This window comes from Calliopsis andreniformis, chromosome 5 (genome assembly GCF_051401765.1).
Source record: "Calliopsis andreniformis isolate RMS-2024a chromosome 5, iyCalAndr_principal, whole genome shotgun sequence".
NCBI lineage: Eukaryota > Metazoa > Arthropoda > Insecta > Hymenoptera > Andrenidae > Calliopsis > Calliopsis andreniformis.
Genome location: NC_135066.1, coordinates 22701341 through 22721900, shown reverse-complemented (window position 1 = coordinate 22721900; position 20560 = coordinate 22701341). Strand labels below are relative to the sequence as shown.

At 36.5% G+C, this 20560-nt stretch overlaps 1 protein-coding gene across 2 annotated transcripts; it reads left to right on the top strand.

Annotated features, from left to right (window-relative positions):
* Nucleotides 1-14118: 14118 nt before the first annotated feature.
* On the top strand, nt 14119-16110 carry LOC143179117 (uncharacterized). 2 transcript variants are annotated; one of them, XM_076378169.1, is made up of 5 exons: nt 14119-14359; nt 14572-14788; nt 14851-14938; nt 15024-15254; nt 15322-16110. In XM_076378169.1, the coding sequence occupies exons 2-5, from the start codon at nt 14574-14576 to the stop codon at nt 15433-15435; spliced, it is 648 nt and encodes a 215-aa protein (XP_076234284.1). In that variant the 5' UTR covers nt 14119-14359; nt 14572-14573; the 3' UTR covers nt 15436-16110. The 2 variants fall into 2 exon arrangements, with proteins under 2 accessions (XP_076234284.1, XP_076234283.1); XM_076378168.1 differs by having other exon boundaries at nt 14122-14359; nt 14568-14788; nt 15322-16108.
* The last annotated feature ends 4450 nt before the right edge of the window (nt 16111-20560 follow it).

The following is a 20560-nucleotide window of genomic DNA, read 5'->3' as shown; positions in this document are numbered from 1 at the left end:
AGTTATAGTTATAGTTATAGTTATATAGTTATTATTATAGTTATATCATGGTTGTCCAATATTTTAACAGAGACATAAATAATTAATTAGAAAATTTGTATAAAAAAACTTTATTCGAAAAAACAAAATATAAGAAAAAATGATTTCCTATAATACTTTTAGATCTTTGTTACGTCCGTAACAAGAAGACATATTTTCTTATAGTAAAGGAGTTGCAGAGAGGAGAAAGTTTTCCAGATGTGTCGTTTGACAACTAACAGTTGCTTTTCAAATGTGGCCACAGATTCGGTGCATAAATTCAAGCACTGCCAGAATAGGGACTTAAGGACGCAAAAGTCCTTACAGACTGCGGAGTTGCAGCGGTTCGTGTCCTTGGTGTTTTCCCTCTTTGTAAAAACCGTGCCAACCCGAGCCTGGCTGGGCCCATATGGTACCGTAGTGATAGAAAACAGACATATTTGCTAGTCCCTGTTTTCTCATGGACTTTTCAAACTGGGGGATTAAAAATCCTAAAAGGCTCCTCGGCAGTCAGTCTTGGATCTCGGTCACAGAGTTCACGTCTCTGCAGCTCCTCTTAAGGGTACGGTAGTCACGTGACATTTCGAAATTGCCAGGTCGGTATCTGCTATTACAGTTTTCGTTACAGAAATAGTATTATCCACAGATACGTGGCTGCTTGATGAACGCAAGATGGAGCCTTTCTATGATTTCGAATTCGGGAGGTAGCTTAGAAAATTTCCCCCTCTACTGCACACACTACTATACGAGCTATGTGTACGTGAACTCGACTCTTCGCGACCGACTTCGGACATTTGTGGAAAGTAGAGAGAGTGCGAATATGAGTCTTACTCTCTCACTCTTGAAACGCCATATTCAACTGTTCAAATCCCTGCAAGCGGCACGAGTCACGCGCGATGTTTCCGATTGCTAAGATATTTTCTGTGATTCAATATAGCACTGAATCGTGTGAATGTAGTGGTATTTATCAAACGATACATGTTATTTGTATGTGTATAACTTTTACAAGTGTCACATTCTAAATACCACTACATTCATACTATTCATTGTTTGCCCACGTCGATGCCTTTCTCGAGATAGACACTAATTCCAAATATCATTTTTATATTAATATGAAGATCACGCATATGTGTGCGTGTACATAAGTATACGTATACATATACAGTAATGTTACGGACGAGAACCGCGCTTGGGTCTGGTCGCGGCTTTCGTCCGTGACTGGTAGTCGATTTGGCTTCCTTTACTCTCGGTCGCCAAGATAATTGATGCACGACCGAAGAAGCAAGAAAAAGGGTTTCGCTCGACCGTCTATGCTCAAGCTCGATGCCCGAAATCAATGATGTTACAAAAGACAAGTATAGCATTAGGGATTAAGAATAGGAAAAATTGAAGTTTCTTATTTGCAAACGGATTTTCACCTAAGTAACACCAATCGATTCCTTGACTGACTCATATGCTAACTTGCTGTCATAAATAAATGAGCTAGCCAGGATTTTATACTAGTTTTCGACGCTGATTTCCAAGCAAAGGGAGAAGCATTGGCAATAGAAACCAACGAAAACGGACTATATAAATTAGATACTGAACCGCTACTATGTAGTGCATACAGTATCGTAAGCAACCAAGAAACTCGAGAGCTTTGGCATAAAAGACTTGGACACTTAAACGAACGCAGTATGACTTTGTTAAGGATAGGTTTGGCGACCGGGATCAAGTATAGAGAATCTAATAAAAAACCATGTATAGCCTGCATCGAGAGAAAGCAGACTAATTTACCATTTAACCCCTTCACGTACAATTTCCTTTCGTAATATCACCACCTTTGCTGCCGATCTGAAACGGGTAACTATCTTAAACTGCTAACCGTGAAGCTCCCATTGAACAAACATAGACGTCTCACGTGATGGTGCGTGATCGGATACTTGCAAAATATCCGCATCACGCATTACTGCGTAATCGGCAGCGAAGATATTGTAAAAAATATACGAGCCAGACTCATCAAAGTATGTCAAGGGGTTAATAGTGAAAGTCGGAAGAGAGCAGATGATTTTTTGGGAATTTTGCACGTTGATGGTTGTGGGCTATTCCCACAGCTAAGTTGGTCTGGTGCACGATATGTATTTATTCTAGTTGACGATTTTTCGTGCATGACCTTTTGTTACTTCCTAAAGCATAAGAGTGAAGTAGTGACGGCCTTTAAGGAATTCAATGCTTGGGTGAAGAATGAAAAAGACAAAAGCATTAAAATATTACGAACAGACAACGGGACAGAATTCGTAAACAAGCAGATGGAAGATTTTTAAAAAGATAACGGTATCCGTCATCAAACAACCACTACTCAGCAGAATGGTGTAGCTGAACATGTTAATCGAACTATAATAGAAAAAGCAACATGCATGTTGCAAGATTCAGGTCTGAATAAAAAATACTGGGAAGAAGCAGTAAGGACTGCTGTGTATTTAAAAAACCGTTCGCTTTCAAAAGCAATCAAAGGTAAAACGCCATATGAAATATGGACCAACGAAAAAGTTGACTTAAGGCGTCTACGCGTTTTTGGTTGTAAACCCTATATGCATATCGAAAAACAACAACGAACAAAATTTGACAAAAAGGCAAAAGAATGTGTCTTTGTGGGTTATTGCTTAGACTCAAAAGGATACAGGTTGATAGATTTACAAAACCCAAAGCGAGTACTAAAAGCAAAAAATGTAATATTTATAGAAAACGAATTCCCAGCTCAAAAAAAGAAAAGAAAGATGACAGCAGCACAGTTAATTTTGGACAAGAAAATCTGTTTTACAATATAATTCCTGATAGAGCGGAGCAAGAAAACAAGATCGAGTCGGAGGTAGATGTATTTAGAAGAGAGAATAACGATTCATTTTCAACCTCCAATGAAGACACTGATTTCGAGTCCATGGATCATGCCGCTGATACAGTAGAATTTGAGACGGATGATCTTCCAACGCCCCAACCAGAAAGGAGGTACCCAGGAAGGGAACGGAAAACAAAAGAATTTCCCTGTATGCCCCCCCCCCCCCCCCCCCCCAAACACACACATACACAAGGACTGGACAGCACCAAGCTGCTACAGAACACCTGGTCCCACTTGCTTCAAGGCGCGACTCCTGGGTTCCCTCTTACCACACAGACGACACAATGGCTGGCACAAAGTACAGACGAAGACAATCGGCAGGGACTACGTTCGGTCGGGGATCCGTGACCTCCTTACAACGATAGTGCTGGCAACGGCACGGCTATCTAACTGTTCCTCTTCCTCTTGATGTCTTAGCCTAAGTGAGTAACCAGAGGGAGAGGCGATGTTGAGGGTTTGAAATAAGCGTTGTCCTATCTTCTCGGCAATATAATCTTTATTGTTCGACCGCTACCGGTGACACTCTGGGTAAGTTTCAACAACGATGTATTTTGCAATTAAAAAAACATAATGTCCTATTTCGCCTAGGTGGTACTTAATAAGCAAATAAACTTCTGTCCTGGTTGTCGGCATGAACGGAGGGCGATCGTTGCTCAGCCGGGGCGGTACGCGGCTACTGCCAACCGAGTCGGCGGGCTACCTCCTAGGCTTCTCTCGACAGCGCGGAGCTCGCCTCTGGCTTATACGAGTGACAGGGTTCCTTTCGGTTGGACGCACGGCATTCGCCGCATGTTCACATCGTTTCTCCGAAGGCCCCGCACCTATAACAAAAGGTGCCCACCGACTTGGGGCACTGCCGGAACTAATGCCCTCGGTCGCCGAACTCCAGCAGATGTGGCAGTCCCATCATGGGTGGCTGCGGCGGTGTTAGGGTGACCTCCCTTGCCCGGCACGGGGAATACGGCAGTGGTGGTAGTGGCCGGTCACTGGATGTGGGTTGTGTCGTCTCCCACACCGGTTCTTGCTCCCTCCCGCCGCAATGAGGCCCCGCTTCCTCCTGCGGCCTAATGGTCGGCGCGGCTGGTGTGATTGGCCTGGACGGCATTGTCGCCCCCTCTTGGTCTTTTTCCGAGGGGCTTCTAGTCGAGCCGCTCCTTTCCCGCTGCACTTGTTGCAGCCGCTCTATCAGGGCGGCTAGATTGGCTGGCGGGTCTTTTCGGCACTCGGAGCTCTGGGTATCGGCATTTACGTCCTATGACGTGGAAGTTGGTCTCTTGGTCCATTTGCTGTGGATGCTTTAACAATATTATCCTCCCTCCTTCTAGTCGTTCGTCCAAAAAGGTTTGAGGTTGGCGATATGGATTTTGCCGGCCTCTCGCCCCTCCAGGGTATTCAACTCTACGACTACGTCTGAGAGTCTCTTAGAGATCCTGTACGGACCGGAGAATTTGGGTGCTAATTTCGCGGCAACGTGATTTGCGGCGAACGTGAGGGTGGGAGTCGTCACGATCATGTGTCGTATTCGCTGGAAGGATTGTTGCTGTTCCTCCTTCCACTCCCATCTCCTATCCTGCTTGAGGAGTCGGTTCAACGGTTCGGCAACCACGGTGAAGTTCGGCAAGAATCTGCGATACCAACTCGCCATTCCCAGGAAACACCGCAGCTGCTTTATGTTGACCGGCTCCGGATAAGAGACTACCAGCGCGGTTTTATCCGGATCCCCTTTAAGGCCTTCCCTCCCCACGACGAAACCTATATACTTCACCTCCGATCGACAAAACTCGCACTTTTCTCTATTGATTTTAAGGCCCGCGACTTTTATCCGGCACAGGATGCGCTTGAGCCATTCGAGGTGTTCTTCGAATGTTCTCGTCGCGATTACAATATCGTCCAAATACGCGAAGGCGTAGGGTTCTATTTCTGGTCCGATTAACCGATTTAAGAGGCGTTGAAATGTTACCGGGGTTTCTGTGAGCCCATATGGCATTCGCGTAAAATGGAACAATCCCTTTCCCGACACGATAAAAGCAGTGATTTCACGGCTCTTTTCTTCTAACGGTATCTGAAAGTACGCTTGGTTGAGGTCTAAAGTGGACACGAAACACGCGGTACGCAATTTGTCTAAAATTCCCGTCATGTTCGGCAACGGGTACGCATCTTTCTTTGAGACGGCATTCACTTGTCGAAAATCGATACAAAACCGGTACGTACCGTTAGGCTTTTTCACCATTACTATTGGTGATGATCATTTACTAGTTGACGGTTCGATAATTCCTTCGGCAAGTAGACGATCAACTTCGTTGTAAATAGCTTGTTGCACCACTGGGGAGACCGAATAATAACGCTGACGAATTGGCGGATGCCCCCCCCCCCCCCCCCCCCCCCCCCCCCCCAATCGATCGTATGAGAGGCGAGCGCCGTGACACTCCTCGAACCCTCCAGTCCCTCTAATATTTGGTCGAGGAACTGTTTTAGGCGACTGGTTTGAGTTTCGCTCAAATCCACTAACCCGCAGGCTCGTGGTGCGCTCGACGCGACCATGAAAGGATACTTTGTCTACGGCATCGACCCGAAATACCATATGGACTGCTCGTAGTCCACGATTAACCCGAAATCGGCAATACAGTCGGCGCCCACAACGAGAGAAGTAACAGCGGTTTCTAAAACGCGTACGGTGAGAGTGCGTTCCTGATCCCACAATCAAATCGGTACGGTAACCGTTTCGTCAGATCGATCTAAAATAGCACGGTTTCTTTCTCTCAATCTTAACGCTCGGTGGCAGTCTGCGCAGTGTATCATGGCCTATAAAGCTGACGAAGGCACCAGTACCGTCTCCCCGTGATACCGTTCTTGTACCCGTCGCATTAGTGATTTTTGTTGGCGCGGTTCCCCGAAATAACTCCTCTATCCATGCTCAAATTCCTCCCAGGTGTTTCAGCTTTCGCGACGCATCTCGTATCATCTGAGCATTGGCCCATCGAAACAGATAAATAAATTATCTAGTTCTGCGCTGTCGGTAGCGCTCAGCGTTCTTCGGTACACACGGAGGCGATCCAGGAAGAGTTCTGCGTCTTCCTGGCTTCCCCCGTGATAGGCCAGCTGCCATTTCCGGATTCTGTCGAAAACGGCACTGTCCGATCGCGTTGCTGTTAGTCGCGTGTTTGCGGCATTCATCTGTTCTGGTGGTTGCTCGTCATCGTTCCTCGGCACGAGAAAAGGGTTTAGCGATTGCTGTAACGCGTTCCCCTGTCCGCAGGTCATCCCGATATTAGGGTGGGGAGAGTGCGGCATTTACAGCGGACTACTCTGATTCATTGGAGCTGTATTAATCGGAATTTCTAACGAATAATTAGGATTTGCGTCCCCCAACCCCGGCACCGCACTCGCGTCGTCTGCCGAGGTGGCTTGCATCGGAACCCATACAATGGTCTTGTTTTCCATTTCCCTAATCGATTTAATTTATTGGCATGAACGCAAACATCGCCTTATTGAGAGAAAGAACGGTACTCTTTAAGCCTACTAAACGTAATGTCTGCGCAAAAAAAAACGAAAAAAAACGAGAGTAATATAATAGTTAAAAAAAAATTCTATTCTACTGCGGCATGGTACCGCTGGCTTGACATTATTAATTGCATTAATCGTAATAAAAGTGCTATAATTCTTTTGTAATTGTTGGCGAGCAGTCACCAGTAACAATGAGAGAAGAGAAACGAAATCTTTGTGCTGGCTATTTTATGCTGGATATTAGGTATATGACGTCGTATTCGTACGTCCGTTATTGTCGCGCTTGTTTACGTTTTTCACGTACGCGTTTGGTCGCTGCTCTCACCATGCCTCTCGAGCCTACCCGATTCGAATTTCTTCGCTGTACTTCTAGTGTCCTCGCTTTGTCTCTTCGTGATTCCAAAATCGAAACAATTTCGGCAGCGTTCTGCCGATCAATATCATACGAAATTCAAATTCGTAAATACGCGAGAGGATTAGCACCGTTTGTGCTCGGTACCGTTCGATCAATAACAAAACTCAATAATTTCGAGCGGTAACGGTCTGCGGCGACAATAGAGCATCAACCAAGGCAATTTTTTCTAATCGTGACGGCAATCTTATTTGGGATTCTTCCCGTAATCTTACGCAATCGACTATTGATCGAAAAAAAATAAAATAAATAAATCCGCGAACACAAACGACATAATCAAAATCAAACACAAAAGTATGGCACATATAAAATACACATAAATGGCATAAATGAATGGGTAAATGAATGGGTAAATGAGTGGGTAAATGAATGGGTAAATGAATGGATAAATGAATAGGCAAATGAATAGGCAAATGAATAGGGAAATGAATAAGGAAATGGATAAGGAAATAGATAAGGAAATGAATAGGTAAATGAATAGGTAAATGGATAAGGAAATGGATAAGTAAATGGATAAGTAAATGGATAAGTAAATGGATAAGGAAATGGATAACTAAATGGATAAGTAAATGAATAATGTTGGAATATGCGTACTTTTGTATGCTGCACCGCGTGCGCAGAAGTGGCAACATATACAGTACATCCCACGAAATCCTGGACAGTCGATTATTTGGTAACCTATTAAAGATACGAAAGAAGTTTTTATATGAAATTGAATGGCAAGAGGGGGCTGATTTATTGGCCGTAACAATTTTTTTTTATCATTATTGCTTACAGAGATATGAAAGTTAAGTTTGGTTTTTTAAATGGGATTATATATTTTTTGTTTGAGCAATAGATAGTGCATTTCAAGACGAATTCAGCAAACATTAATGTATACACCTTTTTTTAAATAGTTTTTAAGATATTACGCGAAAAAGTTTACTAATTTTCGGTACAAGAAAATCTGCGAGACCAGGAAGCACAGTAGGAGGTCTCAACTCTCGACCACACTTACAATGCTACGGGTTAACCCGTGCCTCTTGAAACCGATACGAAGAGACTGGGGTAGGAACGGCAAGCTTAAATTCTACACAATAGTTTTTTTCACAACCCTTTACCTTTACGGTATGCAGAAAAATATCGCCCATGTTTTAGTAAAGAAATAAAGCTAATTGATAAAGCTAAAGCGTTGCTCGTACTTTGAAGTAATTAACAAATTGGCAATACATTTGAATGGAAAATACTTATGATGGCAAGATATTATGTACTACAAGAATTTAATATTAGAATTTGAATTTAAATTCGTACAAAAGGGATAGAGAAACTTTTTCAGACGTGAATGATATTACTACGGTGTATACAAAATTATTGTGTAGAATTTAGAACTGCCGTTCCTGCCCCAGTCTCTTCGTATCAGTTTCAAAAGGCACGGTACGGTTTAACCCGTAGCATTTTAAGTGTGGTCGAGAGTCGAGACTTCCTACTGTGCTTCCTGATCTCGCAAATTTTCTTGTACCAAAAATCAGTAAACTTTTTCGCGTAATATCTTAAAAACTATTTGAAAAAAGGTGTATACATTAATGTTTGCTGAATTCGTATTGAAACGTATTATCTATTGATCAAACAAAAAATATATAATCCCATTTAAAAAACCAAACTTAACTTTCATATCTCTGTAAGCAATAATGATAAAAAGAATTATTACGGCCAATAAATCAGCCCCCTTTTGCCATTCAACTTTATATAAAAACTTTGTTCGTATCTTTAATAGGTTACCAAATAATCGACTGTCCAGGATTTCGTGGGACATACTGTATATTAGTAAAAGGGTTTCTGGATGAGCTCCCCAGTAGACTCCTGTTAACCATTTTAGTATAGTTGTTGCTTTTATTATTTTTTCTTTGAGATATTTAATATGCGATGACCATTTTAGTTTGTTATCCATTATTAATCCTGGAAACTTTGCTTCTCTTGTTGTTGTTATTTTGTTACCTTTTACTTCTATACTAAAATCTTGGGATTTTCTTTTCCTTGAAAATATTACTAATTTTGTTTTTTCCGTTGATATATTTAGATTTATTGTTTCTAACCATTTCTTGAGTAGTTTCATTGACTCTGTTAAGTTCTTCTTTATTATTAAATTGTCTGCGTTTTTGCAATATATTACTATATCGTCTACAAATTGGAGAATAGAACAATTGTCTCCAATATGGTTTAATATTTTGTGTAAATATATGTTAAAGAGTAATGGGCTTAATATAGATCCTTGTGGAAGTCCTTTTTTGCATGTTCTTGTGTCTATGAGTGTTCCATTTAGATAAAACTATACTGTTCTTTCTGTTATCGTATTTAGGATAAATCTAATTATGTTTGGAGGTATTTTTAATTTACTTAGTTCGTTAATTAATATTGATGGACTAACATTATCGAAGGCGCTTTCTATATCTATGAATAGTGCTCCTAAGGATTCTCTTTTTAGGAAAGCTAAATATATATCTGTATTAAATATATTTAAACTATCTTGACATAATTTGTTTTTCCTGAATCCGAATTGGATATTTAGTAATGTGAGGTCGTTTTCAATGTAATCTTCCAGTTTGTTTTTGATGAATTTTTCTGTTCATTTTAGAATGTTTGAGGCTAATGATATTGGTCTGTAACTGTTTTTCTTCTGTTTTGGTATTAAAGTGGTATTATATATTTTCCAATCTGCTGGTATTTCTCCTTGCTCTATAATTTGTGTTATTGTCTTTTAATCTGTTTATTATATTATCTGGTAAGATTTTTAATATTTCATTTGTGATGTCCGCTCCTCAGTGTTTATTTTTAGGGTATCTATTATTTTTTAAATTTCTTTTGTTGTAACTTTATGTTTCCATATAGATGGTAGTTCCGTTTTTTGTTATGTATTTGTGTATAAATTGCTGTTGATGGTGGAGCAAATTTTTCTGCATAATTCTTGGCTGAATTAATTTGTCTTCCGGTGTGCTATTATTTGATGTATTCCATATTTTACTATTTTTAAAAGATTTTATTATATTCCACACGTTTTTTATCTTTGTATTTGGGTTAATTTTGTTTATTGTTTCTTTAAAGCTATTTGATTTTACTTTTTTAATCGTTTTTTTGTTTTATTAATCTCTTCTTTCCATATATTTAGGTTTTCATTAGTTGGATGATTTTTATATTTTAAGTATGCTTCTTTCCTGGTATTTGTAGCTTCTTGGCATTCATCGTTCCACCATCCAAGTGCTGGTCTTTTATTTTTATTTTTCCTTGTTGTATCTATATTATTGTTATTTGTGTTGTTTATGTTGTTTTGGTTTTGTTTTTGGTAATTAGTTTTTCTTGCCCCATTTTGGATGAGTATATCTTGTATTAGGTTGATTAGTGTATTATATTCTTCCAGGTAATTAGTCCTTAGTATATTAGTTTTAAAAATTATTTTTTTTAGATCCATTTTTGTTTTAACCCAGTCAACTTTTGTTATTATTAGTTTTGTTCTGTTATTTCTGAATTCTTGTAATTGTATGTTGGTTTCTATTAAAATTGGGTTGTGATCACTATTCACGGGATCTATTATGTTTTTAACTGTAAATATTATTTACTAAATCTATTGTTACTATTTGTAGATCTGGTGCATTTGGTTTACAATTTATTTTGGGTATCATTGTAGGTTCATTCTTTTGAACTATTATTAGTTCTGTTTTATTAACTGCGTATATAAGGTTTTTGCCTGTAATGTTATTAGTTTTACTTCCCCAGATTTTATGGTTGGCGTTGAAGTCTCCACATATAATGTGATTTTTAAAATTTGATATATTACCTATTTTGTTTAATAGTTTATACCATATTTTTCCTGTTGTTTTGATTTGTGGTGGTTTGTGTAAATTGGTTATGTATAAATTCTTATTTTGTTAAGTTTTTATTTTTATTGTTTGGATTTCAAATTGATTGAAATTTGTGTAGTCTTCATTTATTTTGTCGCTTATTATGTTTTTATTTATGACTATTAGTGTTCCGCGTCCATGATGGATATCTTGTCTACCATTTCTTTCTATGTTGAAGTTTTCAATATTTATGTACTTCCTAGTATCTAGCCAGGTTTCTTGCAAAACTATTACGTTATATTCTTGAACTATATTTTTTAGATCCACAATTTTGTTTTTGATTCCTCTATAATTCCATTGAATTATTTTCATTTTGTTCTGTTACGCTTCTTTTTCTTTTTTTTCTTTTAGATAAGTTTTTGTTAAATCTATATTGGTGATTTCTTCTAGTATTCTGGATCTACTTTTTTGTTCACTTGTGTGTTTTTTATTTTCAATTAGATTTTCATTTTTTGTTATTCCTTTAATTTTAGGTCTTACTTGCGATGTTATTAGTGTTTGATTTTTATTTGTTGTTATTTTTTCTTTCCTGAGATATGGAAAGGTATTATTTAGAGATAATGTTTTTACTTGTATTTCTTCCGTTTTTTTTGTGCTATCTTCATTTTCTTTTTGTTTATGTTTATTTCCTGCTAAAGTTTTTCCTTCTTGTATGATTGTTTCTTCATTTTCTTTCCTTTTCTTATCATTACTTTTATGTCGTTAACTTTATTTATGGTTTCCAGTTTTTCTGGTGTTAGTGGAATTATAAATTGCTTCTCATTCCAGTCGTATAGCTTGTTTTTGTTGATTTCTTTATAATATGTATTTATAATTTGATTTTCGTTTATGAAATTATTTTGTTTTATAATTTCTTTTGGTATTGGAATGCTGGACAATTTATACTAAACGTTTTGTGGTTCTCTTTGCAGTTATGACATTTAACTATGTTCTTACATTCTTTAGTATCTAGGTGTTCTATTTCTGTACATGTTTGGCATTTTTTTTGTCCTCTACATTGTTTTGTTATGTGACCATATCTCAGACACTTTTTGCATGTTTTAATATTTTTTTTACTGGTGCTATTTTGCATTTTACATACCATATGTATACATTCTGTGGTAGTTTGTCTCCTTTCATTGTTATTTTTACCGCATTTGTCGGTTTTAAATTTTCATTTTCCCTGTCATATTTCATTAATCTTTCAATTTCTAGTATCTCTGGGTTGGATTCATGCTCCTCTATTCCTTCTTTGATATCTTCTAACTCCATATCTTTAGGTATGTCATAAATTACTATTCGTCTGTATATTTTATAGCTGGTATATATGTGTACTATTCCGTTAGTTTATTTTTTGCATTTTCCACAAATTTGTTAGCATGAATGTAGTTGTTAAATGTCAATTGTATTCTGTCTTTCCCTAATTTATTTATTTTCTGCGGTTCCATTGCGAGAGGGGCTATTTTTTTCCCTATTTGTAATGGATGTAGATTCCCTATGTTTTGTAATTCATCCTCTGACGTTATCTGCAGTATGTATGGTCCATTTATATTGCTGTTGTATTTATTATTTTCTTGCATTTCGAAGAATTTATTTTGTTTTGTTGTTTTATTTATTTGATTAGTGTTTGACTGACTATTTATTATTGTTATATTTTCTTCTTGGATTGTTCTTTTTAAATTTTTTTTTTTTTTTTGTTGTGTTTGGTTATTTGTTCATGGGAAAGTTTTTATTCCTAAAATGTCCATTATTTGATTTCTGTTAGGGCTTTGTGTTTCATTGTTATTTGTCGTTGTAAAGTTTTGAGTATTTTTGTTCTCTAATAGGCTTTTACTCTTTATATTTTCTTCTATTTCCATGTCTTCATCCATAGTGTGATGTGATGTGATGTGTGTTTGAATGTTACTGATTTTGTAGGTTATTTCTCTACTTTTCGATTTATTTTCCTTACCTTGTATCAGTTATAGATTTTTGTATTATAATTGTTTCTGTTTTACTTTATGTTTACTTTTATGCACTTATTATTAGAAATTCTCTCTGTTAAGAAAGTAAACTACTTCAATTTATTTCACCAATTAACTTGCCGTGTTCACGTGTTACATTCAAGCCGGAAGTCCTCATACAAGAGTACATTTGTATTTGAATTAAGGATGCGCCATCTGGAAGATTTTTTTGTTCCTTTCGTTATTCTTATGCTTCCGACGCAGTAGTCGAACTAACGTTCCTTTTTGTAATGTGCAACGCACGTGGTATGCTTATTAATAAAAGTTTAATATATTTAAGAATAGTAATAAAAATGTAATTCACTTATTCTAACTATACATCTCTTTCTTTCTCAGCTTCACGAAGCTGTCCGAATGTCCAATGCGCTAAACTCACAGACACGCGGTTCGTGCGCCAGTGTGTAATGGACAGCAAATTGTCACTCTCGCATCCTCAGATAGTAAATTAGTTCTCACGTTTTTTATATTAATCGTTTTATTTAAAGCCTTCACTCCCTTAATCCCTTTACTCGGAATTCAGATAAAATAGAAAAGCTCCAATTCCGAATACTCGAAATCGGATTTCAAATCCGAGTTTGAGTTACAATGAGTATTTTAGGTACTCAGATATCCGAATAATGAGAGTTTTAGCTAGATATTTCAATTCTTTAAACATTACAAAATTATTTTCATCAATTTTACGAATTAATTGAACACAACGAATGACCCAGAATGATTGGTAACCTATAGACTATAGAGTATAGAGTATAGAGTATAGAGCCGTGGTATAGAGTGTCCAATTTTATTGGAAACCCTTCAAAGTACTACCTCTATCAGCCAGTGGTAGAAATACGAAAGTCTTGTCGCCGTTCTACATATCTCTTAAACGCTGGTTGTAGCCTATTATGGAACTGCAGACTGCATCCATAGAAGCTAGCATTCTAATGTATTATACAGGGTGTAATAAAAATATTGTAGCTCTTTGAAAGAGGTGATTCAGGGGGTGATTTGAAACAACTTTTTCCTTAGTGAAAATATTAGATGAGGCTAACGAGTTAACGAGTTATTAATAAAAAACTCCGACCAATGACAACGCAAGTCTGCTGCCTGAGCGACCACGATAGCAGCTGACGATGTTGTGAAATGTTAGATCATCTAACATTTTCGCTAAGGAAAAAGTTGTTTCAAAACACCCTCTCAATCACCCCTTTCAAGGAATTACAACATTTTTTTATACCCTGTATAGAAGTCTGTATTTCCTCTTCTAGCTGATAGGAGTGCTAGATTCGAAGGTTTCCAGTTAAATTGGACACCCTGTATGGGGAAGCCCAGTATCTCACAAAGGGATACCAACAGTCACGAACTGAGTAAAGTTGGAATTAAATTATTTTCGTAGAGAAAATATTAAATTCCTTTTTATCCTTAAATTTTTTAAAGTCTAAAGTAATTTAATAAATAATATTTCCTGGATAGTAATTCAATATTTTTTCCGTAGAAAACGTTAATTAGAAGTCGCGTTGTATTTTATTGATAAAATGCGAATACAATCCGATCAATAAGTAGAAGCCGACTTTATTTTATGAAGTAGAATTCGTTCAGTTAGTGGTCAACCGCAACGACACATTATGTATCAGCAATCAAAATTTTTACGAAACACAGTTTCTTGCCTTTAGTATCTAATTTAAACTATTACATTGTTTGGATCAGTTAATATATCGTGAGTATACCATAATTAAAGGAAAAATTTTCTTTCGTCACTTGGTGATTTATTTTTCAAAAACAATTAGTATGTTTTTTTAAATAAAATTGGAAAATTGATATCCTTCTGTTTAAATAATAACCATAAACAGAAAAGGCATATAAAATTTTATAAGAGTTATTCTGTTGAGTATAAATTAAATACATAATAAGCTACGTAATTTCAGAAAGAAATGGCATCAATACAAGAGAGTTGGAAAGAAGCAACAGAAGGTTTAAATAGTGAAGTTTGTGATGTATGGTTCACAAAATTGCAAGAAGCTTATTCAGAAGAGAAGCGTACTTATCATAATCTGGATTCTCTTTGTGAAAAACTGAATTACTATTATGAAATTAAAAATAATTTAAAGAATCCTCAAGCTGTGCTTCTTGCTTTATACTTTCAAAAGTAAGTACTATCATAACATAAAATAAAACAATAGTATACAACCAATTCTGAACATGTTACAGCTTTGAATACGATCCTAAAGCTTTAGATGGTGAGAATAAGAATTTGGAGCATTTTAATGCATTTGCAGATGAAGCTGAAATTCTAGCGGTAACTACTTTTCGCAATAGTATTGAATTGATGTCTGTTAAAAAACTGAGAAAAATAAATACTATGAAAATCATGTCTTATATAGGATGCAGAATTGAGAGAAGAAGCTTGTGAGCTTTTAAAAGTTGCTGCTACACATAGTACAGATGCGCATAAAATTGGAGGTGCCTTTGGAAGTGAAGATACTCATTATTTTTTAGATTTGGACATGGCTGTGTTAGGTTCTTCTCCAGAAAGTTATACAGAATATAGGGAAAAAATACGTGGAGAATATTCTTTTCTTAGTGAGCCTATGTATACTGCATTACGTTTAAAGGTAATTCTGTGATGCTATACAAAATTTTGTACAAGTATCTTATATAAATATTTGTATTTCCAATTAGGTGCTGCAAAATTTTGTGCAGATTCCAAATATTTTTGCCACAAAGGAATTTCGTGAAAAGTATGAAGAACAGGCTAGGCAAAACATACAAGCAGAAGTTGAATTGTTATCTTAAAATGTTTATGGAATTTTAAATTTAAAAAAATGTATCTTCGTAATTTTTTTGTTATTGGATATGTTCTTTATAGGTATAACTGCAAAAAAAGACGAGGTTCCAACTGACACAGAAATACTTTATTGTATTATTAACATTTGATTTCTATGTAAAGCAAAGTAATACAAACATATTTTTAGTATTAGTATTTAAAGTATTCTAAAGTGATCTATGACAGAATACAATATCATAATAATAGTGATGTATATTATAAAGAAAGGGTACATTTGTGTCTTATATTTAGCATTAATATGAAACAATTCAAGAGACTACTATTTGTTATCAATGCTAACTCTCGGACACGAATGTTTCTAATCTAACTTCTGTAAAAATTGTGCTTAGTTGTTAATACAATATTTCGCTATTTTCTTTTTTAATCCTTCAAAATATTAAATTTGGTTTAATACAAATTTTATACTAAGCTTATTCAAACAAACTTTCTAAACATTTACATATGCATTTATATTTTAGTGGTTGTTTCCGAAAAAAAGTCATATGTATGGAATTTGTAATTAAGATAACAACAAATTTATATGTATATATATTTAATCTAAAAAGAAGGAATATTCTAAATATTGTTGAATTGAATAATCATAGACATACATATATAATTGCTATAACATGTAACACTGCTATAAGAATTGTCGGCCATTTATGTATAAGATTTTTTTAATTTAATTAATTAAGTTATTGTAAATGTTTAAGTAAATTATTGTGAAACAACAAAATACAAAAATATTAAAATATCAATAAAACTTAATGCATTATACTCTGCAACATTGAAACAACATCCAAATCAAATTATAATAAATTCTAATTAAATATCATTTTTATCATTTGTTTACAAAAAAACGAACTATACTTTGTTCAGTTGTTTAACATAAAAATTCAATTTTTTTCATTGCAATATGAGCAATGGAGATAGCCATCATTTTGAGAAATGACAGTGCATTCAAACTGAATTTCATTTTTAATATTTTAGTATGAAATCTTTTCCACGTTATTTAAAAAGGTTCAAGTTATCCCTTTATGAGAGAGCAAAATTTTCGACTTTCTAAGAATGCCAAAGCAACCCCTTAATCGTAGATAAATATCAATAGTATTTTCAATTAGAAAGTATGCTTTTCCATCGGATGAAGTATCTCTCTATACGCGTTGCGAGTCGCCAGAGGCTCACTTAGCCCCAGAAATGCCTAGATTTTTAAAAGCTCGAGGCCCCGTCGAAGCCCGGACACCTTAACCTTAAGGGGATGGGTCACTGTTACATCGGTATTTTACGAAATATAAAATCGCGTATAACTAACAAACTCAGCGTTTCCGAGAATATTGCATACGAAGTTTTCGATTTATTTTCTTGTCTTCTACCTACACCTCCGAGTTTTCCCACGAATTTAGAAACACCCTGTATATACGGGTACATATATTTTGTAATCTTTTCAATAAAATTAGCCTACCCGTAAGTCGGTGCAAGGCATGCTAAGTGATCAATTTTTCTTATCTTCATGAGAAATGACTTTTTGAAATTTTTACTAAACAAAATATTTGGTAAATTATCTTCAGTCTTTTTTCATGTGTTCGTTATATGTTCAAGTACTTATAATATTTCTTCATGCAAAATTCTATTACACATTTCGCCTCTACTCCTCGGTTGCCATATCCTTTTTTTGCCATTTGGAATGACTTAAAAAAAAGTAACCAATCGATTGTCCCAAAATTTTTACTGTATATTGAGAAAGTAACTGCTACTGTCTTACCAAGAAAAAAGAAAAGTACTATTTGTTTTTATTAAGAAAAATATGTTTTACTCGCTTTGCAATGGGTCCCATGGAAATCACCGACACAATTTCTCCGACACGGTTCTCCGTTCATACAAGTTCTCCGACCGTCATCGACTCCAGATTTGACCGATAACGCCTTTGACCGAAAACGACTTTGATCCACAACGAATTTGACCGACAACCAATTTGATCGACAACGACTTGAGACGACCACAGTATTATCCAAAAATAACATTGTTTGACAACAACCTTAGCCGACTGCGTGTTTGTCCCATAAACATTACCTCAGTTAGCGTATTGCTGAGATCTGAATCGCATCGTACATATTCGTTAGAATTACAATTCTTATTGTGTAATAATTATATTTCAATATTGTTGAGAATAATGGTAATGTTTTACCTGATAGTAGTAGTGGTGCGCGTGTGAGCGTGAGAGAAAAAAAGGAGAGGGAGGGCGATATTATGGCAATATGCCGGATATTGTGCGAGTACAGTGAGATGCACGTTCATAATGACCAAAAATTTTATTTGTTTTCTTATATTTTAATCATATATAAATAGATATATGTGTTCTAAAGGAGAAATACCCCGTGTCTCTTTTTTCCTACAACCTGAAAATAACAAATATAAAAGTAAAAGTGTCAGTGCACTGAATAGTTAAATAAAGAAATGTCAGCACCATCTTTAGAAGGTATTCTGCAGAAAGTAATAACTCTGTTATTGTAGAAATTATATTATCAAGCAAACGAAAGGAAAAGATTTGTATAGACGGTTGTATATTCAACAAAAATAGGAACAGAAATGATTTCTATTATTGAACATGTGAAAGAAGAGGAAGAAATGGCAATGGTTGTGACTGCACAGCTACAGCCAATACAGTATATTCTAATAATGAACACATTGTTCGAAAGCATGATACACTGAAGCATAATCATGCTCCTAAGGTATCACGTAGCGATATATTAAAATCTTGCAATAAAATGAAAGAAATGGCAACTAAAACTAATAAAAAACCTGGCGTTATTATTAAAAATTTTAAAGCAGAAGTAAATAGGTATACCCGAGCATATCTTCCGAGTGATAAGAATTTAAATGAATAAATGTGCTATGTACGAAGAAAATTAAAAATTCCTGAACTACAAAATATATTAGAATTGTATTTACCAGAAGAATTATCAAAAACCTTAAATGGAGAGCAATTTGGAAAAGTTGTAAAAGGCTGTTCACACCGCATTATACTATTCACTACACGGGAAAATTTAAAACTATTATCTAAGAGTAAATACTGGCTAATGGATGAAACCTTTAAAGCACTTCCTACATTTGTGAAGCAATTATATTCAATTCATGCCAGTACTGAAGATGAAGATAGTGAGAATAGTATCGTAGTTCCACTGGTATATGCATTTTTGTCTTCGAAGCGGCAAAGTACTTACATACTCCTGCTACGGACTTCAAATTTCACAGTCGAAGAATTAGGCATTTCCTTAAATCCTGAATATATTTTAATTGACTTCGAAGTTGCGGCAATGAATGCAATTAAATTAATCTTCAATCCGTGTATTGTAAGATACAAAAGAATGGTTTGGTACAGCGACATGGTAGAGATGAATCATTCAGTTTCATAGTTAGACAAATTTCAACTTTAGCATTTTTAGAACCGAGAGAAATTCCGAATGCTTTCAACTAATTGAAATTGTTGCTCCCACCTAAATGCAGTCATATAATCAAATGGTTTGATAAATATTACGCAAATGGCACAGTTCAGCAAAGCGAGCGTAATAATTTTTTCACACTCCCTCACTCACTCACACTAATTCGATATGCCTTTGCTTTTTCCCATGAATTTGCTTGCGACTTTTTCGACTCGAAGAAGAGATTACCACCTCCACTAAAAGAAGTAACCGAGGAAGATCCAACCTCGTTGGTGTCAACTAACAAATCAAATTCGAGTATTTCGACGAAGCTACACCTCGAGAAGTCGCGCTGGAAGGATGCGAGGAAAGAGACTTCGGAAAAAATCGCCAGTATCGATCGTAATTTCGCCGCCGAACTATGTAACATCTTGTTTTTATTTACGGAATGCCGCAAACGTTTCAAAATAGTCGGTTGTCGGTCATTAAAAGGTCAAGTGCTCGTTTAGTGAAGTGATCAGTGTTAGGGTTGACGACACAGAAGTCTAAGAACTGATTTTATTTTGCATAATTATTACAAGTTTCATTTGTGTTACAGTTAACTGTAATGTTATGATTAGGTTAATTTGTGTTACAGTCAGCTGTATTGTTATGATTAGGTTATATCTTGTGTTAAGTTCTCGATTGTTCCGATGTATACGTGATCATTGTTGTCGTTGTTATTAACACTGCGTTCAGTTGCGTCAATGCTTGCGTTATGTTCAGCCCTATAATTGTATTGTATTACTGAAGTTGACCCGGGGTAGGGGAAGTAGAATAAAGCGCAACCGCGGGGCCAGAATAGGCCCTTTTTCTTTGAAGAGAGGCACGGGTGACTGACGGAACGGTCGGGAAACGGGGCTCGTGTTTTCTTGACGTAATTTGAGCGTGGACAGTGGTTGAACATTGCAGAGTCGTGTTAATGCTCTGATCAGAGCAACCTTGTGCCAAGTAACACGACTCAGTGTAATCGCTCAATGGCAAGAGCTCATATCATGGGAGGACATTCAGGGTCTTCTCCTGAGGCGCGTTTATGCTCAGTTAGGAGCAGATGGTGTCAACAAACGCGTCTCAGCAATCAGCTATCCGATGGCAAGGGTCCCTAGGAAAGGTAAGCAACTGGGAAAGGTTCCAGTGGATAAATTGGGTACAGCTACTGTTCACCGATCTTACGGGTTCAAGAAAAATTTAAGACGACCGTTTATAACTAAGCGCTGGTATGATCCATGAGAATTAGAGTTCCGTCGAATCACTCCTGTCTCTGTTCAACGTTTAATAAATCGGTCATAACAAGTGAAAGTGTAATATAAGAATTCTAAGAAATGGCGTCTGAGAGTATAACCCCTCCATTCGTAATCCTTGCGTACCATGCCGTAGTGGGAATGCCTGGCATTGTAACCCTACGGTGATGCGGTCTGGTACAAAATTGGTCCTTCGAGCCTGATCCGAACCGGCGACCTACGCGCGAACAGGGTCGCGGTTAGGGCCTGGTTGTCAGTGGAGGGGGCTCAGGTACCCGATATCTATTTGAGTGAAATGAAGAGCGCAGTTGAGTTTTCGCTTCATAACAGTGCGGTGATCGAGTGTTAACAGTTGTGTCTTCGATTCACACCAGCGAAGTGATCGAGCGTAAACA

Bases quoted from the DNA above. Each gene is read 5' to 3' on its own strand.
- LOC143179117 (XM_076378169.1), top strand. From the start codon at position 14,574: ATGGCATCAATACAAGAGAGTTGGAAAGAAGCAACAGAAGGTTTAAAT. The intron at 14,789-14,850 runs GTAAGTACTATC...AACATGTTACAG, and splicing joins CTTGCTTTATACTTTCAAAA to CTTTGAATACGATCCTAAAG. The intron at 14,939-15,023 runs GTAACTACTTTT...TGTCTTATATAG, and splicing joins ATGAAGCTGAAATTCTAGCG to GATGCAGAATTGAGAGAAGA.